Source organism: Alligator sinensis, unplaced genomic scaffold, assembly GCF_000455745.1.
Source record: "Alligator sinensis unplaced genomic scaffold, ASM45574v1 scaffold611_2, whole genome shotgun sequence".
NCBI classification, from domain to species: Eukaryota; Metazoa; Chordata; order Crocodylia; family Alligatoridae; genus Alligator; species Alligator sinensis.
The window spans coordinates 3,595,006-3,622,815 of NW_005841869.1; the positions used below are offsets into that span (position 1 = coordinate 3,595,006).

General features: G+C 43.6%; 1 protein-coding gene across 4 annotated transcripts in view; it reads right to left on the bottom strand.

Annotated features, from left to right (window-relative positions):
* The window catches only part of MAPKAP1 (mitogen-activated protein kinase associated protein 1), a 138,640-nt gene that overhangs the window by 3,062 nt on the left and 107,768 nt on the right, over window positions 1-27,810 (bottom strand). For 2 of the 4 annotated variants that reach the window (XM_025194498.1, XM_025194506.1), the window contains 4 exons: window positions 27,132-27,239; window positions 18,802-18,942; window positions 13,315-13,452; window positions 430-527 (listed from right to left, as the gene is read on the bottom strand). In XM_025194498.1, the coding sequence (XP_025050283.1) occupies window positions 430-527; window positions 13,315-13,452; window positions 18,802-18,942; window positions 27,132-27,239 (485 nt within the window). The remainder of the gene's footprint in view (window positions 1-429; window positions 528-13,314; window positions 13,453-18,801; window positions 18,943-27,131; window positions 27,240-27,810) is intronic. The other 2 variants (XM_025194501.1, XM_025194505.1) reach the window with 2 other exon arrangements.

Here is a 27,810-nt window from a genome sequence, read left to right on the forward strand (position 1 = left end):
AACAGAAAAACTGCAGAAGGATTTGAACACTGAGCATGTGCGCCCATGAGCTGGCAGTGCCCTGAGGGTTAATTTACCTTCAAACTGGAGTACATTCACTATTTAAGATGCAAACACCCTAAACAAGGTAAAAGCTGGGTGGGCTCCTGGGCGATGCTTGTGGAAACTGGCATCCTCCAGAAATCAGCTATTAGCAAGGAAATCGGCTCCCTGCTTGTGTGGGAATAGACCCCCAGACTCCTGCGACACGGATACAGCGTACAAAGCCAGACTGTTCAGCAGCGACCACGTGCAAGGTCCTCAAATGCTGCTGAAGCTCCCTGCCAGTCACACATTTCTAGAGCTGTCTGGGTATTTCCAGCTCTTGCATCTATCTAGCGAGTGGTAAAACTCTGAGCATTTTGGGTCATGGCAAAATTCAGAGCCTACCTTTAGTACGATTTCATTGACAGTAGCAGCATCTGATTCAAAGTAGAGGTGCTTGTAGTCATGATTGTGCAAATATGTAAGTTTAAATATTGCATGACCTGGAAAGATAAAAAAAAAAAAAAAAAAAAAAATCATGTTCAGAACACTCCTCAAGTTTCAGCAAAGCTCGTGCGCTTGACAGAAGAAAAACACAGATGGTGATCTTAGCGTACCATCGGCACAACAGAAGGAAGCCATGAAATGCTGACAGGCTTCTCATGTCATTTCAATTTAAGGCAAGTGGTGGCTTACACAGGAGCAGCTGAACGCCTTTCGATAAAGTTCATTTTCCCATCACATCCCACTGTAGGGAATGCGAAAATCTATCAAATGGCTAGTTAGGTCCCGTTCAGCCCTAGACTATATTTCAGTTAAACTGCCGCATTAGAACTACTTTGTGAAACTATCCACTGTATAATCATCGCATGCAGGAGATAAGTGTTATACTTAAAATAAAAGGCCAATTAACCCCAGAATTATCACTGTAACAATAAAATAACCAGCTACTCGAGGCAAAATAAAACAGTGCTGTGATTTTAAAACGAGCAAAACCTTGGTAGAAACACCACCACGCAACCGCAGAAACCCTGCCGTTGACACGGGGGACGAGACAAAACAAAACTAAATTGTTCTCCTTAGTCGTGTGCTAATGGACAGGCCTGGGCTGTCCACCAGGCAAAGGGCAAAACAGCCTTTGCTTGCCTGGGCATTTGAGGATTTGAGCAGAAACCCAGCACCCTCCTGACGCATGGCGTCTCCATCAGTTCTCATTTCATTCACTTCAGATCAAAGGGCAAAGCAGCGATGGTAAATTCGCCTCTTCCAGCAGGAAACCTCATCCAACGTCTTATTTACATTATCTGATTGTTCAGATTTCCCAAAGTAAACTGAGATATGCTAGGAATCTGTGACCAACAAACGCGAGACCTCAGTATTTTATCGTGGCATGTTAATTAAACACCATTATAATGCACTAATCAGGCATATAAATTCTCTATTGAAAAATTGGCTAATAATTAAAAAAAGACTTTAAATCATTTGACAAACGAAGCTCTGGCGGTACTAAAAATGCTGGAATTCTTAGCGGCAGGCTAATCAGCATGCTAATGTATTCACGGCTCGCTCCTGCTCGGGACTGAATTCAGCATCTTTTAGCATTCCAAGAGCGCACGTGTGCGCACACGCTGCTCACGGAGACATGACAGACCCTGGCGAGTTATCAGTGTTTACAGCTTCCTCGTGTACCAGCTGATGTTACACGCCGGAGTTTTACAGATCGTTATACAAATGGGCGTCAGGAAACACAAAGGGTGCCAGGGACTGCAGGCCGGGAGCCCAGGGGACTCTCCTCATCAGGGGTGAATGGACAGTCTTTCTAATCGCTCCATGCACCAGATTCCTGTGGCTGGGCCTGCAGCCTCTCCTTCCAGGTTTGCCTTTCTCCTGTCTGCAGGGCACGCGGACCCCTCTGCGGTGCAGCCAAGGCAGGCCGGCTGTTTGGAGGGCTGTCGGCCTGGGTAAATCATGTCACACCTCTCTGGCTCTGTCCTGCCCCCCTTTGCTTCTCTTGTCTACTCGACTGTAAGTGCTGCGGGGCAGGGGCAGTCTTACACCACACATCTGCCCGTGCCCAGCACGGAGCGGGTTCCTGTCTCAGCTGCGTCCTCAGCACAAGTGCAAGAGATGTGCTACAAGCACTGCCTGGCCTCAAGACAAGTTACCTGAATTCCTCAGGGCTCTTCCTCCTCCTTCCTCTCACAACAGATGTGACAGAGCAAACTACGACCACAGCATCCCAGGGGAAAGGACAGCTTTAGAGGGCTGCTTCTGCTCCGGAGGAGACGCGCGGGCCACAAGACATGGAGGGAGGATTATGAACAGTTTGCTACCAACGCGCCTTTCTCAAGCCCTGAGGCTTTTGCCAGGAGTAGGTGACGAGCAAGGCTGCCACCCCACAAAGCAGGAAGAAGGAAATTAAGTGACTTTGTAGGCTGAATGGAGACAGCCCAGTGCTAAGCCCTGGCTGTGTGCTGTGCAGGATGCAGGCATGCCCGTGGGGTGCCAGGTGCGGAGAGCAGCTTACCCAGCCCCTGCGCTCGAGGGGACCCGCTCCTTGCGGCCAGCTGGGAAAGCGCCGCAGGTGCCATGCACTGTTCACGCTCCACTGCCGGCCTCTCCCCAGCCACAGGAAGAGTGCGTCAGTGGAGACGGCACGACAGGGAGAACTGCACTAACCTTTTGGTGCAGCCCTCGAAGGAATTCTGGCACCGCGGGCTCTTGGACTGAATGAAACGGCAACCCTGGTGCTCCCTCCACATTTCAGCACAGAGAGCTGCCAGCCGGTCTGCGGTGAAGTATTTGTGCCATCAGCAATGCGGGCCAGACCTGGGATTTATATGCACTGACAGGTATTTAGAGAACAAAAGCCAAAAAGACTTTTCTTTAGAAAGCCCCATTATGGCCCTATGTTTATGTGTTTCCATGTCTGCATTATACTGCTTACTGTGTGAAATATTAGTTCACTGAAACCATCAGCTGGCACTTTGTTTTGTTACTTTTCTGGCCAGATGGAATTTATGAATTGCAAGGGATGGATTGATTTCCATTTCCAAGAGTACTTAAATATGTGATGTACGGTTCAAAGCCCTCTTTCCAATAGAACGTCACCCTTGATAATTCAGCGATCAATACGAGTTTCAATATTTTTATATTTCTATATAAAGAATATCTGGTGACAAGCAACAAGAGTGCAGGCAGCATCTCCCGGGCTCGTGACTCCAGTTCAGAGGACAGAATAGCCCAGGTGAATCTGATTATTTTAAATCATTTTCCACGCGTCGAGGTGAACGTGTTCTGCTCTCGCCACATATCTCTGGTGCTGCCCTTCCCTGCCTTCGCATGGGACTACAGAAGTATTTGCAGTGGCAAGAGACAGCTGAAGCCTCATCACTTGCATGTGGATCGCCAACCCTTCAAAGAGGTGGATGTTGAGACCTGGGTTTGGTCCACTGCAGTGGCAAGAGAGCCAGGAAATCCAAGTGGGGATCCACTGACCCCGACCCCACACAGAGCCTTGCTGACAACATGCTAGCCTGCAACACACAGCAAGATAGACAGCCAAAGACTGCTGAGATGGCCGTCTCAGCACCGTCCTTCCAGGAACGAACAGCAGATGCCTGTATGGTAACCCTGTCTTGATATCAGAGTCCTCCGAGGGCCATGCTCTGGCCTGGTCACTGGGATCTCCGCCACGCGATACGCGCTGTCAGAACAGCGGCTCTGACCAGCAAGGGAGGCTGGCGAGTGTCACCGAGGAGCTGGATGTAGGCGCTGGCACTTGCTGCCACACGGCTACGAAGGATCCTAGACTGCGCCACTTTCAGAACGAAACACAAAATTACTTCCTTCCACTTCACCTTTTCATAGCAAACTCTGCACGGAGATGCACAAACCCAAATCACAGACAACAGACAGAGCCCACTGTGCTGTTTCCCCAACAGGCTGCGAACAAAGAGACTCTGCTACTATGATGATGGAAACTGCGTGCACGTATGCAGATACCGAAGCGGACCCTGCACCCCCCGAAGACAGCAGCACACCCACAATACCACTCTGCCAGGTGGAAATGTCAATTCTGGAATGTCAGAAAACAAACCCGGAAAAAACCCTGTCAGCTGGACAACAGGAAACGTTACCACGCTTCCAAGGATGCCTCAGTCTAAAAACCTTTGTGCAAAACAAGTGACATTTTATTTAAAAACAACGGGAATGAAAAAAAAAATCCAATGTATGAAAGAGATTTGTCATCAAAAACACGAGTCCTCAGAAATCTGGTCCAGTTTCAATAGCCACCGTTGCAAGACCACAAGAGAACAAGCAAGCCCAGGAGCCTCAGTGTAACTACAGAGGGCTGATGAGCAGAAGCATCCATTTCTGCTGAGTTTACACATGCCCAGAAAAGGAAACTCAAGTTGCCCCTGCAGCCCCAACCAAGTTTACAATGGCCACCTTGGCCCTGAGGATGCAGCTGCCTCTGCGCAGACAGGCCCTCCCTGTGCCCAGCCCCTCCCAGGCTCCGTTCCTATGCAGAGCGGTGACCAACGCGTCCTGACCCTATTCCTTCTTAACTTCTGCTTCTCCAGGTCCCTCACAAGCCTCTCCATGGCCAAGAAGATCTATCTGTTGTAGGTGCCCTCTGACCTTAATCCCATACTTTGATCAATCTTTTCTACCCTTAGAATGCTAATGAGTCCCCCTGCGAATTACAAAACGGGTGTACGTTATGTGTACCAAGGCCTCCGAGGACATGAAGCTAATTTGGAGGAGAGGAAGGCTTCCCCTTCAGCTTTGTTTTTTAAGTCCTTACATTGAGCGTGACTTGGTTCTTATGCTACTTTGTTCACCCGAGAGGCAAGAGGAGCAGCCAGTTACAGGATAAACAATGCCCCTTTGGCAAGCCTCGGCACCACTGCACGTGGATCTGTCGCTGCCTTTTCCCATCTGTGTTTCTCCTCCATGTTTGATGAGGAAAACGCTACTGTTTCCTCATATCTACGGTGTGTTGGAGCTGAGCCGTATGGCTGAACTGCACTTTCTGGAATGATAGAGTTACCAGATTTTGGTAGCATTTCAGCTTTTACAGTAATTGAGGAATCTTTCCCAAAATTTCTGAAAAGCAATTTGGAAATCTCGTGTGTGTGTGTGTGTGTGTAGACAGATATATATCTATATATACACATAGATGTGTCTGTATGTGCGTATATTTCTCTATATATTCTGTACATACACATATACATATAGATGTATCTGTATGTGCGTGTGTATCTATATAGCTATAGGTCTGTCTACACACACACATCTATAGCTATATAGATACACACACACACACACACACCCCCCCCCCCCCCCCCCCCCCATTGCTATCTATGTAAAGTGCATCTTGCTTCCACTCACACCAGTGAAAGCAACTTTTCACTTTTTTATCAAAAAAAAAATGGAACACTTTTTAATGGGAACATGGTCTGGGAAAAACCCCACACGTTTCTCACATAGCAAATTACTTTGATTTCTACAAGAAAGAAGAGAATTGTTTTTTCTCCAGAGCTCAGCCATTACCAATCTCCTTTCACCAATTTTACCCTTTTTAAAATTACGTACTCCAAGCTGCATAAATTAGACCGCTAATTAGGTAAAGGATGAAAAGAATATTCATGAATTGGAGGAAATAGAAAACAAACATGGCAACATGCAAATTTATGTTAATTTATCATTATACCTTGATGATTGCTTTGTCATTACAGGGCCATAAGGCAGGAGTCAACAATTAAGAGTTATTAGTGGAATAAATAGCTGCAGAAAGGCCTCTCTGAAGAAGAAAATACTTATGGCCTCATTTGACATTATCAGAATTTTTCCCCATTTCAAAAGTTAATATTGTAACTGGGCCAAACCCCAGCCTCTGTTGCTCGCAGCAAGCTTAGAAGAGCCCACAAAGAGTTAAGAACAAAGCAGCAGACATAACGTGTACAAGGTGGAGGCAGTGTTTCTACACAAATGTAAATGTATTTAAAACACTTTAAATGGAGTCATGTTCCAACACCTTTCCCAGCAATTTCTGCCTTTCATCCCAGTGTGCCAGGGCAGGGACTGGGTTTGTGGTGGTCCTGCTCAACATATCCCACAAGGGTGCCTTGTGAGGGATCTCCTGGTCCTGCCCAAATGCAGCTACTGCATCATTGCTGTAGTCGTCTCAGCAGCCCTCGATGAACACGAAAACTTCCACAGGGTGCAGTGGGGAAACTTGCCGCGCGGTCACTTATGGGCCGGAGCGCTGCTTGGCCCGTTCTCCAAGGCTGCAGGGGAGCAGCAGTTCTGATACAGGGGATGGTGGGGCTGTGTTCAACCCAATTTACAGCTTGGTAAACAGAGCACAGAGGGGCAAAGTGACTGGCCCAAAGTCACCCAAGAAGGCAGTGGCACCATCAGGCAGAGTCCTGGTCTCGGATCCCAGTTGCTCATTCTAGTCAGCCCACAACGCATCTCTTCCTCCTAACACGGGACCTTGGCATTGCAAAGCGAGGCGCCGGGATTTCTCTCACGGCCCTAAGAACTAAGGTCTGAGCTCTCTCTGCATCGCAACAACAGCTCATGTTAACAGATATCAAGCTCAGGGCCCCTGTGTTTGGAAGAGCTGTTTGAAGCCCAGGGAACCCATCTCCCTGCATGATGCTCGCTCTGAAGAGGTGCGTTTCAGAAGGTGATCTGTATGTCAGGAGCAGTGGCCACAGCAGAAACGACAGCTGAAATGTCAACCCCAGCGAGTCAATGGTAAAACTCCTGTAGACTTGAGCGAGCCGGGATTTCACCCTGGGCATCTCATGTAAAGTCCCTTTCAGAACAAGGGATCGCTTCAGGGAGAATGAATGACCTTCACGGAAGTATGGGGCCCACCAAACGTGTGCGACAGGGAGCTGTCTTCCTGTGGTTGAGCCCATTCTTTTGGGGACACTTTTTCCTTGTGTTGTCTTACAGCCCCTTTAAGAAACACTACTAATAGCAGAAGCCTCATTTCCAGGGTTCTTGAAAGCAGAGCTGCAATTAAGCATGTGACTACTTTTGCGTCAAATTATGCCGGCTATTCACATGTCTGGTATTTTTATCCTTCGTGAAATTACATCAAAGCAGAAATCTAACAAAGGTTTTTGCAGGAGCTCTGAAAACTGAGGTGGCGCCCAGGGTTGCCCAAAACCTCTTCCCCAGCAGCCTTGTTTTGGAAAGAGATGATAAATAAATCAAAATGCACTAAGCAGTGCTTCCACATGGCAATCGCCTCCTTCACTGCGTCTGCACCTCATCAATCACGCTATTGTCTGCTTGAAAGGCGAGCCTTGTAAATGTCATATCCACTCAAGCCCAAGGAGAAGCAAATCAAAATGCAGCAAGGAGTTTTAATTGGATAGTGTAATTAAACTAAAAAACCCCAGCAGACTAGCTTTGACAGGATAGATGAAGACCCCTTTTAATAGGGCTACGAAACATATTTGTTAAAAGGATGAGGCAATGCACACTCCTGATTGTGCTCCAGAGTACTTTTATGAAAAGGCTATTCAATAACGGATGTATTTAATAAGTTAAGCTCGGTTCTGTTTGGTACGTGGGCAGGAATCTCTCTTACCTAGAAGTAAACGCGTCAGAGCTGAGCGGTCAGGCACCGACCAGGCTACCCACTGCATCAGTGACATGGGCAAAACTAGATTACTTTCCTTGGAAACAACTTTCTCCGATGGATCAATCCTCACACAACTGATGCCACCCCCCTCCACGAGGTGACTGACCGACCTCAGCAGTCGTGCAAAGGAAGTAACTGCAGACTGACCCGACACAAGCAGCACAATTGCTCGGTTACCCGGCACAGGTCTCAGCCTGGCTTTCAGTAGTTTGGGCACAGCTTTGAGCTCAGCGTGGAATATGGCACAAATACAGTGACAAGATGGCAGACAGTTACGTGCACCCGTGTTCATTTACCTGCTTATCTCGCACATGCAAGTATGGCATCCATGTTTAATCTTCTTCCTTCAAGTCACATACTTCAGAGCGTTTTTCCCCCTGAGCCCAAAGTCCATGGATGCTTTTTCAGAGAAACCTATTCCTCAATCCCCTGAACAAGAAGCTATGCCTTGCCCTTGGTCAGATAAACATCTTCATTTATTATTCCAGATACTGCCTGGCCCAGAGAAAGGGCCATAACTCTGGTCACTGGCACAAAAGCCACGTCGTGCAAGAGCTATGTCATTCACACAACAGCTCTCACAATTCCCGTGAGGTCACCGAAGAGCCCCGAGTGCCAGGCCTTTGTTTAAACTGCCCTAGTACTCGGGGTGCTGGGAAAGGTGCTGGGTGGCCATCACAGCAACGAAACCGCCTGTGAATAAGACGCTGGCTACAAAATTTTTCAAAACGTTATCGATCATTTGAATGAAATGGAGAAGCAGGTTTTACTCTGCTCTAAAAGAACCCGCTGCACTGTGAAACGCTGCGCCTTACTACACACGCTGAATAAAACAGGCTATAAACTGTGGAATCGAGCCCTCCTTTCATAATCCAGTAACCAATTCATTAATTGAGCTTTGCCCACTGTACATAATCCAAAGGAACTTGATACTGAATTAAAACATCAAATACCTTTAGCTTTAAATGAAAACTACATAAAAGCATTTCAGCCATCAATTTGGCTATCACTTACAGCCAGTATGAATTCTGCTGGAAAAGCTATTTTCGTGCAGATGTGGAATTCAATGGGAAAGACTGACTCGTGTAGCAACATCAATCAAAATGTCGGCTCTGTTGGCAGCTCTCGACAGTAAGGCAGGTTCAAAGGTCACAGGATAAAGAAAAAGCCAAGCTCTGGTTCAGTTCTAATATCTCCTCGCTAGAAGTCTTGCAAAGGTACCTACCCCCTTCTGTATTAGGCTGCTTTCATTAATCTTCTTGCCATCTTCTTTAACTAGTCATGCAGAACCGCTCGATAGCAAGACATATAATGGGGAGGCCCTGTGCCTATTACCAGGTTAACATTCTGTTAAGCCCCAGTGCAACAATGGAATAGGAATTTAAAGGAAATCTTAAGCTGCAGGGTGCAACGCAGGCAATTAAATTACAACTTGAAGTTACCGATGTATTTGCAACCTACAGAACAGAATGCCTTTGTTGAAACTACCTTAGCATTAAGGATAGTTGATCAAACACTCGTGATCCTCTTTATTCAATAAAAATATGGATAATAAAGGAACATTATTCAGTGTTTCAATTTCATTAGCAAAGAAACCAGGCTTTTGCAACCCTTGTCAAAGACTTACAAATGGAAAAGATTCAGTTCATTTGGAGAGCACAGCTTCACCAGACTAATTTATCCTCAATTCTACAAAAGGCCTTTTCTTGAAAACTACTAATCCCCTCAAAACTTAAGTGCTTGATCAATGTTCTCCTGCAGATGTTGTGGTAACCTGGTAACCCTAACCAGCAAGAGGGACAGCAGCACATGCATCAATCAGAGCTCACACTTTGTCTATACTGCACCTTTTAAAAACAGGCAATGGGTTGTTGCACTGAAGTTTTATCCTTGTTCAAATAAAGTAAGAGACATTAACAGAATCAGATTTCCTTAAATTACACTATTGCAAGGGGCTATAATTGTATTACACCTATTATGTTGCTTCCTTAAGACTTTATATTATGTACACTTAATTGAGATACAGAGCTCTTTTCAGCTATAAAAATGACAGCTACTTCATTAAGGTTTAAATCTTATTTCTTAATGATAGGATGCTTCCTTTCAAGATTCAAAACCTGCAGAATCTTTTCTGATAATCAGACTGAACCTGATTTAAACAAGCACTTTATGTACAGCACTTGCAGGTTCTAATGGCATTTGATTCAGCGAGTAAGGCCATTACTACTTTTCCCCGTCTGAATGCAAGGAATCTGATTTAATTTGTCAATAAAGCTTCATATGCTATACCTGGCTTAGCACAAGGGCACACAAAAATCATCAGCCACTTGTGGGAACACCCCCAACACACAACAAACAAGATGTTAAAGATACTTTGAATAACTGGGGACAGCTGCCTTTGGACTTCCCATGGGTGCAGCCCTAAGTTGTGTGAACTTCTGAGCTGGAGAAGTTGCGTTCTTGCTAGAACACTTTCAGTTCATCTGTAAATACTGAAAACGTGCTCGCTAAAGTTGTACAGTTTCATGTCCTTTAACACTCATAGGGACATGGCCATAAATCTTCGCCGCGTGAGCTTGCCTTATAGGAGGCACTTTGAGTGCCGCAGAAAGGAGCCTTACTGACCTCTGCCACATTTACACCCAGTTCGTATTTAAAGAGCGTTTCAAAGCGGCACTCAGCCATTTCTGCGATGTCCATACTGCACGAGCCCCAGAGACCAGTCAAAAGCTTAGCCGTACTGACTGTCCTTATACCTTCGGTCAAGTCCTGAGCGCGTCTTCAGTTCCACTGATCGTGATGATCAAGCTGCTTTGACAACAGCACTTTGCATAGAGGTAATAAATAACTGGCTGTATTTGGAAGTTCCTGGAACCACTGATTTCGGTTCAGAAGTATGACAAGGAAGCCTAGCAGAGCAATACACAGCTTTATCATAAGCCCAACTGTTAATGTCTGCTGAGAGAAGGCAGATTCCACACAGTATAGCTGCATACCTGCTGTATAACCAGGGTTTGTAATATGTTGCAGTGCACTTCTGAGTGGCTAGATGGAGCATGCTTGTGTTACAAGAGATAAAAACATGGAAACAAAATATATTGCAGAACTCAAACACCTTATCTTTACTCAACCTCTCTTTCTTTGCAGTAATTCATTCAAGGAAGCCCCAAGAATAATTTTTGATGTAAACTCAGCTGCAAACATATATCACTATGCTGATAAAAATCACAGAAAAAAAACAACTTAGGAACTATAGTGAGTTTCGCTCCTTTATGCCACTAAAATAACTTTTTTTTTCTTTTAAAATTCAGTGGATACAGATCTGTTGCTAGGCATGCCCCTCAGATGCATCAATTCTGGGTTGTCACACTACAAATCTCTGGTGTTGTCCTAAAACATGCATTCTGGTATGTCTTTAGTGAACCTGGAGGAGGCCACCAGACTTCAGAAAGAGTCACCGTCACTGTTTCAGAGTATGCTAGATTTTCAGTGTGACAATTATAGGGACTGATGTGAAAGTGATGGAATTGGAGCCCCAACACCACATCTCCCTCCTGCATCCCCTGGAAAACCCTCTGCTCAAGGCCACCATCTCTCTGGCTGTGGAGGTCAATCACAGTCTTGGGAGGCTAAAAAAACGCCTCGCTCTTTCTGTTGATGTGTCTGCACTTCACTGCGCAGTGGTACTGGCTGTCCAGACTGCACGGCACGGACTACCTCCACAAGATCAACAGCTGTCCAGCTACAGACCACGTGGAGATCTGGGGATGGAGAATCTGTCAGTGGCTGTATGATGCCTGCTGGGGGTATGAAGGCTATGATTTCTGTGACAAAAACCTGGGCTTTCCAGGCTGGATTTCCAGATGCAAACTTAGAGGTGTATTTATTTACACGTACAAAATTTCACTTGGAGCCTGGCTGAAAGTCAAGCCTTCAGGGATTTTATCCAGTATCGCTGAAGGACCAGTCTGCTGCTGAAGCTATACTGTGGATTCTTGCTCTCTGAGTACATGGGAATAATGCTAGACAATTTGACTGGAAACACCTCACCTCAGCATCAGACATGCACTGAGAGCAGGGAGAAACTGGTAGAAAGACAGGGGAGAGGAAAAGTGGCTTGTCCAGAGATGTGGAAGTAGAAGAGAATGAAGTAAGGATGGCAAGGAGAAGAATTCATATAGATTTTGTCAAAATCTAGGGCAGCCGTGAGTTTTTCCCTCCAAAGTAATATGATAACATATCACCCAGTAAATGTAAACCACAGAACTCGCTATCTCACTGTCACACCACAGGTAAAGGGTCCGGACGGCATCTTATAGTACAGCCAAATAAAGCACATATAACAGTATCTGCAACATCTATAGTGACAGTCTCTGTAATCTGTATAATCTCTGTACTTTTGCACCCTGCTTATGATTGGACGTCCCCATCAGGGCAGCACCTCTTTACTGTGCATAAACAACTTGTAGTCCCGTTAATTATTTAAAAAAAAATCACTAACAGCACAATTCAAATCTCAAACCTTCAGCCCTTAAACTCACAACGTGAGTTTTGTGCAACACTGACATTTTCATTCTGTTTGGGTATTCCAGTTCACAGAGGAAAGCCTTGCTGCCCTGATCCTTAGAGGTGGCCAATGTTTTGCTGAAGCCAGATTCTCAGAGTTAGGTCATAATCCCAGCTGTGTTATCCCCATAACTGGAGCTATTTTGGACTTCATTGCTATGTCCTGACTATTTCAGGTCTAAATTTAACTCTATGAACACAGTGCTTTAAATCTATTCAAGTTGTTGCCTCTATAAGGGCTACACTGAAAATCCAAGACCAAGTGCAATAATGTTGGGAAATGTGCAACTATCATGCCGTGGGTTAAACCTTGAGTTGGCAAAAACAGTATGGTCGCGTCCAGACGAGTGCAGACATGCAGTATGTGGTGACACAGACATGTCTGCAGCGCCACATACCGCACATTCAGCTGTTCCCCTCACTGCAAGGGAGCAGCGTGGGGTTTTCTGGACTCCTAGATATCCAGGGGTGAAAAAAACCCGCACCAAAAGAAAGAGTGGCACATGTGGGGACAGTGTGTGCTGTGCTGCTCAAACCTGGAGCCTGGCTGGCCAGAGCCATGCTGTGGCTGACGGCCAGGCTCTGAGCCCCAGACCCCAGGTAAGGCTGCTGGGGACGGCCCAGTGCTGGTCCCAGTCTCCTCTACCCCACCCGGGGTAACCTGCTGCGTGCCAAAAGGCCATGGCACAGGTGGTCCCCAGGGACAACTAGTGGCAGCACAAGGTGTCCCGCTGCTAGTTGTCCCTGGGGAACCAAACGTCCATGCTCGTGTGGACGCAGCCTATGTTTCTACTACAGCACTTCCATCCATACTGGTGCTGGGGCAGGTTGTACTGAAGCTGCACGGAGGAGTGCTAAAAGACCACTCCTGCAGTGTGTATCTGTATATAACACGCCTGACAGGAGAATCAAGTTTGATTAACAGAAATTCATATAATGAATAAAACACGTATAGAAAGAAAAGGACATGGGGGCAATATATTCTCTTGGCATCTAGCACACAAAGGCAGAGAGGGAGAGGAGAGAGAACATAAATAAAAAGGACCACTCACTTGGGCTTTTTTCTTCTGCAAGGTCACAGGCGCAGAGGAATTCAGAATCGATTGAAATGGGTTTCTGCTTAATCCAAAACTTAGTGCTGGCCTTCTGATTAGTACAAGGGTCTATCTCCACCTTGTCTCCAGAGATACCTTGGAATCAGAGGGAACAGAAAGCCACAACAGTGGTCTGTTTAAGTGATTTCATATCAACCATTTGACACACTTTATAAATCTTATAATAGGCTGAAAGTATATTGTCCTTTTGGGGTTTCTGAAAGAGCAGGAGCTTTGGATGCCAAAAGCAAAGTGATGATCAAACTGTATATATAATCTCTGTGTTGTCCTTCTAGCTTGCTGAAAAAAATGCCAGCAAAAAAGGAGTCTCAGGGAAAACATACTTCACAAATATATAAGCACAGCTGTTCTGAGCGCGCTTGCTAAATGGATTGTGAGGTTTATATAAAGACATTACTACTTTTTATCACCACTATTCTGAACATGACTATCATGGAAGACAACATCCACTGGTAGTATTGTACCACTACCTGGTACGTTATCTAAACAGAGGCTCCCAGATGCGAACGCTCAGTCCCGAGGATCATGTGCGTTTTTACAGCCTGAGCATTTTAGAGCCAGCTCTAATTAGGCCGTCTTGAATGCAAGCTGGGGATTCTGTAGCTTCTGGCACAGAAGGGTTTTATTTCTGAACAAGGGCTTCCCCAGATGGCTCCGACTCAGTGCTGCAGTGTCTGGGCTGACCTGGATGCACAGAGGGCATGCTGACATGCCACGGTCTGAGCAGGCAATATAGAAACCTGTAACAGATGCATCTAGAGAGCGAGAACAAGAGAGGCTAATGGTATTACTTCTTCACATGGCTTTCTTGAACTTGGGCAAGAACAGCCTTGCTATTGATCTGGGGCTCCACGGGAGCTGGCTGAAAGTTGACACTGTGCTGGAACCTACCCTGGGATACGCTTTGCAATTTATAGCAGCTTTTATGACAGTATTACAAAGCAACAGCCTTGCTATGCGGCACTGAAGAATATAGAGGGTCATTGTTTAGTTTACAATTACCAGGTATCTGTTGACATGACTGAACAGACCTCTCAATATGCTTTTCATAGTGAGACCCATGTGGAGCATTAAAGGAAATTACATTTTTAGGTCAGGAGGGATCGGTCAAAGTCATGATGAAATAGGCAAAATAAAGCAAAAGTATACGAAGTATTTAAAACAGCATGTAACTGCTACCTCTTTGTAAAACCAGCAGAGATAACCTTTTTCCCTCCTGAGGATTTTGACTAAAATACTTTAGAAAATATATGCCTGGTTTGGCTGGAGCAGGACAGCAGGACATGATAAAGAAAAATATGATCCCAAATTTAAAAACAAATAAAACCTCCTCCACATTCTCCCTCAAAAATTAACCCCACATGATTTTTCAAAATCAGCCAGCTGCACAGGTCTTGCAGCCACTGCATTTGTATTTTAATCACATGTAAAGCCAAAATACACAGAGAGCGAGAGGCAGACACGTACAGCAGGTGCACTGCTGCAGTCCTTTGCACTAAATAAAAGGTAACCTTCATTTTAACCCTGACCATTACAACAGCTTCCTGCAATGCCACAAACGAGTCTTAATTTTTTGTTTAATCAGATACCACAATTTGTCATTAGACATGCTTTATATCAGAGATACCAGATTTCAATTAGGCAGCGTCCAGAGTCCAGTTGATACTAGAAGTGTTAGATAATCTGAACAGGCGGAAGCTATATCTGACACGGATTCTGTTAGGAGATTTCACTTTTGAAAGATTATACTAACCCATTTTATTTATTCTTTCACTGTAACTGTTACTTATTCAAAATCTAAATGTTTTCTGCAGCTCTGGAAAAATAATATTTGAAATGGTAGCTCCTTTTCGTTTTTACAAATAAATGAGAAAGATGCTTCAGGAGGATAAACCCTTATCCTCACTCTTCTCAAAAAGGAAAAAAAAAGCCCCACCACTAGAAATATGCTTTTAAAAATTTCATTGTATGGTCCTGCAACTCCAGAATTCTCACAGTCAGTCAATATTGTTAATGTACCTTGTTAATTTGATAGGATTTGTCAGGTAACTCCACTGGAAAATTATATAAAACTGTTCCAGATGAACAGATGATAGTGACATGAATTAAAGTGATAGAACAATAGTGGAATATAAACCAGAAATGACACCCAAAGTGGCTGTTGATTTATTGCCATACTGAGTTTGGTTCTGGGCTTCCATGTATATTAGTGCTACAAATCTGGGTCCATTTAGCAGAGAGATGCTCATACATACATCACCAGCTCCTGCTCCAAGCCAAGGTCACTCCCCATTGCATCAATCTTTTCAACAGAGGCTACTTCACAAAGCATGGATTTTGTAACCATCTCAGATGTAACAGACTTTCCTCCTCTTTCATCTTTCTTTTATCATGTAAAATACACTTTAACTTCTATTATTTTTATCTGCAAATTGTTGCTGTATACTTCATCCATTATTTCTGTATCTCGGCATCATTTGCCTTAGCGTGCCCACATCCACAGGAGCACATTCTTTGTCAATGTTGTCCTTTTTGTGTTATTGTGCTCGCAATCTGCATGGATTTGAACCCAAAATTCTGGAGAGTATTAGCTACAGCTTAAAGCTTTTGCAGCCTACTTTACAGGCTGAATTAGTCACACTCACAATCAAGGCAAAAAGTATTATCCCTCTACAATTTTCCTTAATTCATCCATTTTATCAAAAGAGGTTTTTTTTATAAATATAGCAGTCTAGCAAGACCGCTTCGTTCTTGTTTTCTTTGTTGGGGTCTGTAACTGGCCATTTTTTGACGGACTTGGCCAGCAGTAATTTTTCAGATCAACATGCCTTCTTTAGTTTTGATAAAATAGTACATTAATAAATCTTTTTTCCTTACAGCATGTTTGAAACCGAGTAGAAATGTTGACAGTATGGTACATGTGCATTATAATGTGACATGAGTTAAACATAAAAACCCAGACCTTGAAACTGCCATGACTAAAGCTTTCAGCTCCAATAAAAAATGTCAGTCACAGACCGGTCATTTCTCCCTTGATATTTACATAACTCCCTTTACCATCAAGAAGAATTACACACAGGTGCAGAGGACAGGACACACTCCAGAGTTTTACTCCAGATCTCTTGGTAAACCTGGTTTCAGATTCTCTGACTTGCCTTAAAAGACCTGCAATTCTCAGGGTTTTAAAAAGAAAGAGCACGCAACACTTGTGCACAAATGTACGTTGTAGCATCGTCTCTAGCAGCAGGCTTTAAATAAGGCAGCTCTATTCAAAGGTGTATTTCCTAATGGGTGGTTTTGTACAGGTGATCATAGTAAGAAGTGACAAATTTACAGATCTGCCGCCCAACATATAAAGACATTAGATTTTAGACGGCACTACGCTAGCCCCCTACTTCATAAACTGTTTATGGAATGGTATTTCTGTCCATTTGTTGCCTTTTATCACAGGAGCCAACAAAACTCTTCTTATTTTCAGAAGTAAATAAATAAAGCGGGACATTCCCCGTGTTCTGCGAAGTGAACAGTGTGAAAGTAAAGCCATGCTGCTCAGTGCATTGTCCGTGATGACTGAAGCACCGCCATGCATACACAGATCCTTCCCTTTTGAAAGTTTCTATTGCTTTCAGGGAGTATTTGTAAACTGCAAGTGAGATGACTAGTGGAAACGGAAGGATGTTTTTAAATGCGGCCACTTTGCAGCCCAGTGTTTGCTGGCTCGCGCATATGTTCACATAATACCATCAAGAAAATCAATACAGTCAATACAAGGGGTCACGTAATGACTTCAGGTTCTGAATGCCCCCAGGAAATGGTTTTTTTTTTCCCCAGGAAAAGCTATCACTTAATTATTGCTGTTATGCAATATGATTGACAGTTAAACATACTGCAAGGAAAACTCTTTGCAGCTGACCGTCAATAAGCTGTTTGGCAACGAATGCCCCTAAACCGATTGTTAAACTTGGACTACTCAATGCACTGGGCTCTCACCTGCCGGATTCAGTGGAGTTTATTCTGCCCCACAGCAAGAGGATTAGCACATTTAACTCTCATCAGTACTAATTCCAGCTGACCCGGAAGGCTTATTTTTAATGACACCGCTACAAGAATCAACTAAAGGACCCTAGCACAAGAAAACCTAAGGACATACAATTCGTATGTCCCTCCTTGGAGTTTCTGATGTTTTCCATTTGTCCTTATAATTAATACCTGATTGGAGTTTTTAATGTAGTGCTGGAACATAAAAACATATTGCTACTTGTAGAGCTGTTAAAAAATATGTACATACATAGGGTGTTACAAATCAGGGGAGAAAGGGAAGTTTATGGTCCTTACACTAGTGGACAGGGTCAGCTCCGTCTCTGCTAAACAGGTTTGGCCATTTGTTTCCTGTAACAGCTATTCTCCCTTAACCATTTATCTTTAGTGATCTGTCATGACCTTTTCAAGCTCTCATTTATGACAGCTTCCAGATACAGTGAGTCAAACTCCACTGGAAGCAAACTATCACACCCAGATAGTTTGCTCAAGAGCAGAAAACATGCCTAACACTGTCCTACTTCAATGCCAGCATATAAATCCTTCCTTAACAAGACAGTTCAAAATGAACTGAAAAAGCCTCCAATGTACATATTTTCAGGGGAATATCATTTTTACATGTGTTTAGAGTTGGGGTAATGAAGAGACTGCAGATAATAAATAATGGAAACATTTCCCCACCTTAAAGCTATGATTGTCTCACTGAACATTACAGAAATGTATTTTGTAAGCATTGCGGCACTAAATATTTTAGTGCTGAATCATTTTTTAATATAAAGTATTTGCAAGAGTGTCATAGTTCACTTATCTATGCATCATTAATCAAATTTGCACAATTTAAACTCGAGCCTATAAAAGCTCCATTATTGCTTAAAAATTATTGAATGGCTTTTTTATTAAAATCCTGTCATCCCTTAGCTTTCAGGTTTGCAGAGCATTTAGAAGAGTAGAAAGGCTCATATTAAAACCATTATAGAACGGCAGCTATATTTTGTTCCACTTCAACATTCTACTGGGCTATAAAAATCTTTTGGTCTGATAAACAGGTTTCCTAATTGTGCAGGGACTGATTTTAAAAAGTTCAGTCAACAATAAGTTTTCCTTTGGGAAACGGAGACAAAAGGGGGGGGGTGGAAATCAGCAATGGCCTTCTTGTAGAAGGAATATGCACAGGCTGATTGGAGGGAATAAAAATGCTCAAATATTTTCAACTGTGCCAAGAGAGTGTGGGGGGTTTGCTGCAGAAATATTATTAGCCATATTAGACAATAGATTTATGGTAAAACAGACGTGTTGTGATAGGAAAGTGAAAGTGTCCACGATGGACACACAGTTACTTGCAATAGCTACTTGTTTTCCTTAGCTTTATAGTGTAGATGGATTTACCTAACTGAACATCAGTGGTGAATCGAAGCCTGTGGATCATGCTGACTTTGAAGGACTTGTAATGGTGGCTACTAAGCATATCTTGAACTGTAGCTATATCGATCTGAGGATCTTCTTCTGATATCTCTTCTCCTCTTGAACCTGCAAACAAAAAATCTGACTTAAAATATGGCATACGCAACTTAAACCAGAACACCGAGATTGCCTTGCAATTACAAATGCAGTACTAGCTGAGGTGTACATGGTGATGCTAGCAGATATTTTAAAGAAAAACATAGCTTCAGTACCCATGTGTCTGAAGATAGAAGCAGATCCTATACTTGGATCAAAAGCAAAAATATAAACTCATTACAAATATATATTAAAAAAAATAGGTTTAAAAATTTTTAATTGCCACACAAAAAAATCTGTGGAAAACCGTGATGGCAGGTTCCATTAAGATGCAATCATTTCCTAAAGCAAACTTCTCTAAGGGTATGTCTACATGTGCATTTAAGCGTGACTAAATTTAATGCGCATTAAGCAATTTTTGGCAGGTATCTTGGGACTAAAGTTAGTGCCAAGTCCCTGCAGCCCTGCCATGTGCCCCTAGTGGGTGGGCAGACCCAGCACTAAAGTTAATGCCAGATTACACCTACACACGCGTTAGTGTGCTTTAACTAATCATACCTGCATTTGCAGGTATCAAATTTAGGTGCGATTAGCCTAATTTCACCATTTTTAATGCACGTTAACACATCTCGTGGACATGCCCTACGTGAAAGATCTCTCATGCCCAGTGGCTGTGTTCACACCACCCCGCCTGTGGTTCACAGCAGGGACACTGCATGCGTCTTCTAATCCAGGAATTGTTTTGCCAAAAGTGCATCCCTGCCTGAACCAGGAGAACCAGTGCCAGACTATTCTGGGCTGAAGGGGGTCACGTTTTACACATCCAGCATTCCTGGTAACACAACGTGCAGATGCTACTGGACACTGGGATCCATCTAGCAACACAGCTGTAGTCCACTTTAATATTTTACTATTGTGGGATTTAACTGTCATATTCACTTCCTTACGTTCCCCCTGAATCCACTAAAACTCTCATGTGCCTGACAATCCGGGCAGTGCCTTCATCCTTGCGTTGAGAGGCCTATATGGAGAAATCATTTTATTTACTGATTGGTATTCTCATTACTGCTGCAGGTACTAGCTTTACAAAAGGTAACATCTCATTAAGCCAAAATGCCAATTACTGAAGAACATAACACGCTTTTAAGATTTTTACATTTTATGATGTTGGATTAACACCAATTTAAAAATTACTATAACGTGACAATTTTTTACAGAGTAATTTCTATGCCAGCTGCTAATAAAGCATCGTGGCTCTAAATGATAATTCAGATGCTTTTAGATAAAGTGGTGCATAAATATGGTTGAAAATTGATTTAGCTTCTTGCAGAAGATACTGAAGAATGACACATTTTGTTTAATACACCAGCTAATGTAGTCCTAAAAGCTGAAACAACTGCCAGTTCACACTCCTAAATTTGCTGTGGGAGATTAATGAAAACTTTATATTTTGCTGAAATTTTAATAATGGGGAGATGAGACGACAGAATTTTACTAGGGGTCTTAAAGCTACAGTATAACCAGCAAAAGGCTTGTCAATTCCTATATATTAATTCTGTTCAAGACTTACGTAGTTGGAGCTGGCTCAACACACTAATGCTTCCTGCATTGACCTCCTACTCTAGTGGTGTAAATTCATATGCCATTTGGGGATTTCAAGTCATAGTGAAACTAGAGTAAGTTTCCACATTTGGATTCTGGCAACAAGGGGATTGTTTGCTTTTATGATAGGGAAGGCAACAGCTCCCAGGAGAGGAAAGCTACGGCACGTGTCAAAGACGCGCCTGATTCAGAAGCAGGCTTCCTTTTAATGGGGATAATTTGGGATTTAGAACCACCGCCTATTTCTTTTCGCAGGTGCTAACATCACAGCAGTGGCCAGGATCAGTCTAGACCCATGGGGAGGAGGGAAATTAAACCTTATACTCAATATCTTTTGCCCTAGCAAAAAGTTTTCCCCCTTTCAGTTTGTGAATCCACAGGCAGATTCTCCTCGCTGTACTACACCCCGCTCCCACCACCTGCAGAAAAGTCAGGATCCTAAAACTACATACTTTAAAAGTATATTTTAGAGTATGTATCAAGAGACACATTTTCCAAAGACACTGGCCCAGCAGCCTTCCCCATTCCCCTTCTTGTGTAAAAGAATTAGACTAGCGATGTCCCTCACAACACACATATTAGCTTCCCAGTATTACAATTACAAACGGGACTATATCATTCGGCATTTTTTTTTTTTTAAGTCCAATGAAATGGTCCATATAAGTATGCGAATGTGTGCACACCCTCTTAATACTGTAACCATTCCATGCTAGAGAATGACAAGATAAATTGTAATGGCTCCTTCAGAGACATTACAATGTATTTTGTCAAAGACCCCTGTGTTAATGTCTCTATACTATGGATTATCATAATGTATCATGTCAAACTCTCATGCTGCAGTACTTCAAAGATACAATGAGATATGTCAAACTTTTGGTGCACTTAAAAGCATCTAAGAAACCCTATGGCTTAAAAGGTGCTAGGGAGGAAAGCAAGAAGGGCAGTAATGGAATAGATTGCCTCAGAATAAAAAGAAAACTGACTAGAAAAATAAGTTAAAGGACTGAGTTCAAGAGATAAAACTAGTGAAATGCCAATTTAAAGCTGCCACTTATTCTTTAAATTACCCAATTGCGCTTTAACACTGCAGCATTTCATCCATAACATTTTGATACAACCCACAGAACAGCAATATTACATGGTCAAGTATATTACCGCCTGAAGCCATATCATCTGCATTGCATCTGATGCCTAGCTAAGCATGGTCTGGCTGGGTGCGTATTTGATAGGCAGTCTCCAAGGACCGCTTTGGTGCCACAGGGACTGCGGTAGATGAGTCAACAGTGGTATTCTTCGTTCGGAAACCACTGACCCACCTATGACGGCGAGAGGGATATTAACCCCGCTGCCCCAGTCCAGTTCCAGGTTAATTCTGGATTGGCCCTGGAGAGTAATTAACCTTCTGCCTCCCGAAACCCTCCTCGGGTTTTCAGTCGAATACAGAATTCTCTCAAAGGTTTTACTTCTTATGCTAAGCTTCGGTATGCTGCAGTACGCACCATTAGCTATTTGCCATGTTCTTCTACCCAAGGGGGAGCAGTATTTTAACGGTGGGGGAAGAGAATCACTTTATGTTCCTTAACTATTAAATAATTCCTGAAGTACGAAATGGCTCCGATGCACTGCTCCTCTCCTAGCATCTCCCATCAACAGTTTCCCAGAACACATTATGAACATTAACACTAGCAATATACCCCGATGAGTATTAATCTCCACTGGATTTTAATATTTGAATATTCCGTCAATTTTTAAAGGATGAAGGACAACTGCCGAGCTAAGCAAGCTCCATGAAGGTAGACTGCAGTGGAAGTATTCCAGACCCTCTGCGAATCACGGTTACCTTTGCTCATTTGGTTTTACGTGCATGGAACGGTTTAAGATTCAGGTCTGTAGGATTTCTGTCGTTACTGCTCATGGGACAGAAGCCAGGAATTCCACCATCAGAACAGATCATCTGTCTGAAGATGGCAAGACACTAAGACCCCTGAGGGTGCATTGGATAATAGCAGTAATATCAGTTACAACGGAGATAAATGCCCTGCAGGGAAAAAACCTGACTATAGAACTTGGCATATTGCTCCTTCCCCTGCAGCTTTATAAGAATGTCTCGGAGACTGAAGGAATTCAGCAATGGAGGAAAGAGCCATCTCCAAGAGCTGATTGGAGGCAACATCATAAAAAATACTTTCCACATGCAAGCAGCTGTGAATAAACCTGTCAAATATTTACAGGCCTGTCAGGGCATTTGTAATGGAGATCACAATGTGGCTTTTGAATGTAAAAGCTTCTGCTTGGCAAGGCAATCAGCTAAAGTGGACTCTCCAGGTCTATTATTTAGACCAAGAGCCTATCCAGCAATTCTTCTGAAGCCAGACACTACTCCTGTTACTGGGAGAACAGATTTCTATTTCAAAAACTGCAGTCCTTTAAAAAATGGTTTCTAAAGGACAAAGGTGCTAAGTTCACAAATACCTTTGTATTGCTATCATTTCATTACCTATCTAACGAGAGGTGGCTCTGTGAAGTTAGACTGCCACAAATGACTTGGGGATTTTCTGTATAAAAGCAGCAGAAATGAGAAGTGAGAAAAGCTGAGGCTAGGCACTGGAGAAACAGAGCACCAAGGAAGACCACTAGGAAGAGTGCCAGGAAAAGAAACGAGTTTTTCATTGTGATCCCTACAACAGGCTTCTGTCATCATGGGGCAGGGAGGAAAACACTAAGAAAGGCTCCAGAGAGGACCACTGCCTGTCCACTGACCATGAGTTCAGAAAAAACCCCATAGATGAACCCTAGAAAGAAAGAAGAGGTCTGTAATCCTGATCTGTGACCCCTGGAGTGCAGAATGAGAGCAGCTATTCTCTGATCTTTCTAGGCTTTCACAGCACTGCCCAAAAATCTGCAGGGCACCCTTGCAAGGCTGCAAGGGACCAACAAGGACCGTCTGTGCTTAGCGCTCAGAACCAGTTCAGATTCAAGGTCTTTGCCCATAGGCAAAACTTCAAGATCACTGGCATCCCCTTCTGCTAGTACAACGTGGATGCAGTTCAGGTGGTGGACTGCACGATGAAGCATAGAAGTCAACCTTTGCTCCTGGATGCACGGCTCACTTTCAAATGGTGAAAGAGGTAAGCAGCAAAGAATGGAGGGTTGGGTCTAGGAACTTCCAAGCAAGATGCCCAAGGAGTCATCAGGACCAAGGCAGATCATCCTCCTCAAAGACTAGGCATTCACTGGCACATGAAAATGGTAAACCCTTAGCATTAAAGGTATCCCAGAAACACTAGCTCTAGCACAGCTACTTAAATACAATCAAAATGACATCTTCAAGAGCAAGCACATCTGTATTTCCCCAATAAAACAAAAATACAAGGTTAACTGCATTGCAAAAACGTCCCCTTATTACTTTAATGTACTAGTGTATTGCTTAATGAAAGTTCTTAATTGTAATTCAATTAATTACATACACAGAATCCCCAATTACATTTTCCAATAAGACACTGGCTTTGGTACAGGTCTAAAGGCACTTAACCAATATTAATATATTAAGACCAATTTCCCTTGAATACTAATTACTACCTAATGATAAAATGAGAAAGAGGAACTTTCCAGAAGCAGGATAGAGAGAATAAAACTAAATTAGCCATGAATAGTTAGCTGCTTCTCATAAAAGCATTTTAGACTGTAAAATGCAAGCAGTCAGTTTGAATATAAATCTCACTTGTAAGCTGAAAAGTTCCAAATACAAGCAATGGTTTATTAGTTGGACTATCACTAATAAACCTTGAAAGCATAGGAGATTTCTTCAGGTGTATTTCTATTAATGAAGTTTTTCTGTTTTACTTCATACTATGAAATATAAACTACATCTTTGCCCAGAATAAACTGGCATCTATTTTATCACCAGCTGTTTGGCTCCACGTGAAGAAAAAAAAATGAGCATATTTAAAGAATAATAGTTCTCCCAACAAATTCTTCTTTACCAGCATACATATCCAAGTTCAACAAAAATAGTTTAAAATGTGACCGAACCTAAAATATGGTTCTTTGTATTTGATGTGAAGATTGCCATTCGTTAATTATTTTATTAATGAACACAAATGAACCTCTATTTTTAGCCTCATCCAAAGATAGATGCACCATCGCCAGGTCCAAGTTCTCTGAGGCGATTTTGGAAACCCTTATATAATCACCGTTCTGCTGGATGTTTAGGTGCACACAGCGAGCGCTGCCTGTCGCCAGGGCGGTGTCAACCCTCCTCGCCCACAAGACCAGAAGCAAGAGAGGCTGGTTAAACTCTGAGGATCAGTCACCATTCAGAGGAGAAGCCACTGGCAAGAGGGAGGGATCCGTGGACTCTCGAGAGGACTCACCGAAATGCAAGGAGCATTTCAGAACGGCGAAGAGGTGGAGGCAGGAGGTGAGACTGGCACCTGCTGTTCTGTTTAGGTCTGCACAAGTCTTGCACTAACCGATGCAACGTGACTGGTCCTTGCAAGGCTTGCAGAACGCGTGCATCCATTCTCTGTTCGCTATTGTGCCTGTGAAGAGGGACCCGTGCACAAGGTGGGAGTTCTGGGGGTCATTAACTTACTGGGAGGCTTGAGGTGGCTGACATCATCTCGGGGATCTAAGGCATCTGGGACATGAGACCGTGAACTCGTACCTAGGGCATGTGCCAGGAAGGCCCAGGGGTGAGCTCCGGCTTAAGCTTCCTTGGCTCTTAGCAGACTGAAGGGTGCCCAGGTACAGGGCAGAGATGCAAACACAGCGACCTGGTGAGAGAACACTACTACGTCTGCGTGACATCTCCATCCCAGCAGAGGTTCCTGGTCACAGCATTAGACAGGGCACTGGGAATTGGCTTTCCTCTGCCTACATGCATTTTTGATGCACTTTTTGCCCATATCTGTCAGCAACAGCACGGCCATTGGGTCACTCGGTTACGTTCTGCTGCTGATCCAGAACTCCTCACAGGAACGTCCGCTTTGCAGTCCAGGCGGCTAGAGGAGCAGCCTCTAAAAAGACCCCTCAGGGAAAGGCTGCAGAGGTCCAACGAATGACTGCGAGTGATCAGAAGAACTGGCATCAAGGGGAGTTTTTGCAACACTGCCTCAGGTGCCTTGCTGGGCTGGTCTCTCCTGCCCCAGGCGGTGGCACTAGCACAGTACTGCCTCAAGGAAGAAGACTGCCACCAAGTCAGTAGCGGGCACCCAGGCATATATGGAAATATGAACTGGGGGAAACCTTTTACTGAAGCCGGTATGTGGGCCCTTGTTTAATAACAACTAACCTGCTAAACTTTTTTGCTATAGTAAACTCAAAATTTGATATACAAAAATAATTTAGAGATGCGCCCAAATCATTAGTACACGCTTCATGAAATTTAATACTATGAAACAGTTGGGTTTGCTGAGCAAGATTAAAGCTTCACTGTTTCGACTTCTATAGCCACCCTTCCAACGTGTGTGGTCCCCTAGAACAGTGCGGCACACAAATAAAGGTGGAGAAGCTCTGTCTGTACTGGATGTAGGCCAGGAGTTCAGAACAAGAGACCTGAACTCAGCTCTGACCAACCCGATATTAGACAAGTCACTTCTGTTTTTAATCTCAGTTTTGCCACTGTTAAATGGGTGGCCCCATTGCTTACCTGAGGTAGGCATTACCCCCATGATGCTCCTTCATCTTTCTATGTCCTATCCTTCTAGGAAGGAATTAAGAAAGAAATACTCTAGCCTGATGAACACAAATGAAAGGTTTACTCCATAAGAAGACCAGAAATTCCACTGCTCCTTGACAAGGGCTCCAATCACCACTGCTGAAATAGGAGACTTCTTGGTAGTGTCTATGAGCTCAATTAAACCTATGCCATTTTTTTGGACTAGTGAAATCAAAATGTTGAGAGCTGCACCGCACCACAAGTTGGGGGGCAGAGGGAGAAGGAGGAGAAAAGCAAACAAACAGAACCGAGAGCTTGGCCACTGAGAAAGCAGGAAAGTGATGGACGGACCAAAAAGGATCACTGGACAACTCTTACAACTCTGCCTCCTGTTCAAAACCTTTATGAAACTTGGAAAAAGAAAAAAAAAAAAAAGACAAAAAGAAGGAAAGGAAAAAGGAATGTTTAATTAGCATTTCTAGAGAGAAAATCGTTGGTTCCCACACGTAAACAAACCCCGCGGCTGCACACCTCTGCTCTCGCGGCATCCACGCGGTTAATCCCTTCTAAAGCTGTAAAGAACGCCGGCTCCTTGAGCAGCGATATTGATATGGTAAAATATATTGCAGACTAATCACTTGAGCCACTAAATAGTGCTTGCAACAGAAAAGGATTTATATTTCAAGTGTTTTTCAGGGCTGGTCATAACTTTACAGAACAGAGTTTAACAGAAAAAGATTAATCATGAAGTGATAAACAGGATGCAGACTATTTACCAAAAGGTATGATATCAATCATTTCCCTTCGGAGTATTCTTTTGGCACAGTTGGAAAGTGCCTTAGGAAACAGAGTCTCTTCAAAACTTACTTGCCCAGACGGCACAGCCTGTATTCCAGCATGCGTAACTTATGTGAGCTTAAGCGATTTACAAGAGCAGAAGTGAAAAGGGCAAACGTACTGTTCTCTCGGACCAGGCAGAATTCCAAAGTGCTCTGGCTCTCCAAGGTACAGTCTAAGTCTACGGGGACATTGGGTTCACTCTGCTTCTCCAGCCGATACTGAGGACCTGAAATATAAAATAACTTGTGAAATTTTCTGGATCCTGATTGAAGGACAGCTCATCATGTTCAGTTAACAAGAGAATATTTCAATTCTAGAGGCAAAGCAGATGGATGTTTATGTCTCAGGCTCTTCCACCAGAAGGGAACTTAGTAATAAAGAAGTGGAGGATGGGATGTTTAGAAAATGCATGGGAAGACAGATTACTCCATCCAGCTCCCATGGTCTGACACTTCGTGCCCCCTTCACTGCCAAAAAGGTACAACAGCAGACGCTTCTGATCTCAACCCAAGTTGCTTTTTTTTATCCCGTGTATCAACTCAGGCACTAGAGCTTGCTGTAAAGTCATCAACTTGGATCTTGGAGTGTAAAATCTTTGATTATTTGGGTACCTTTCCTGAGGCAGAAAAAGTAAAATGCATTTGCTCCCTTTGACTCTGCATACAGTGAGAGCAAGGCAATTGTGAATGCTATTGTGAGGCCTGCAATTTGCCTCAGAAATGCAGCTATTCTGTAATGCTGTCTGGAAGCTGAAGCACATTGTGAAGAGAAGGCAGATGAACTGCAGACTAGCTAAA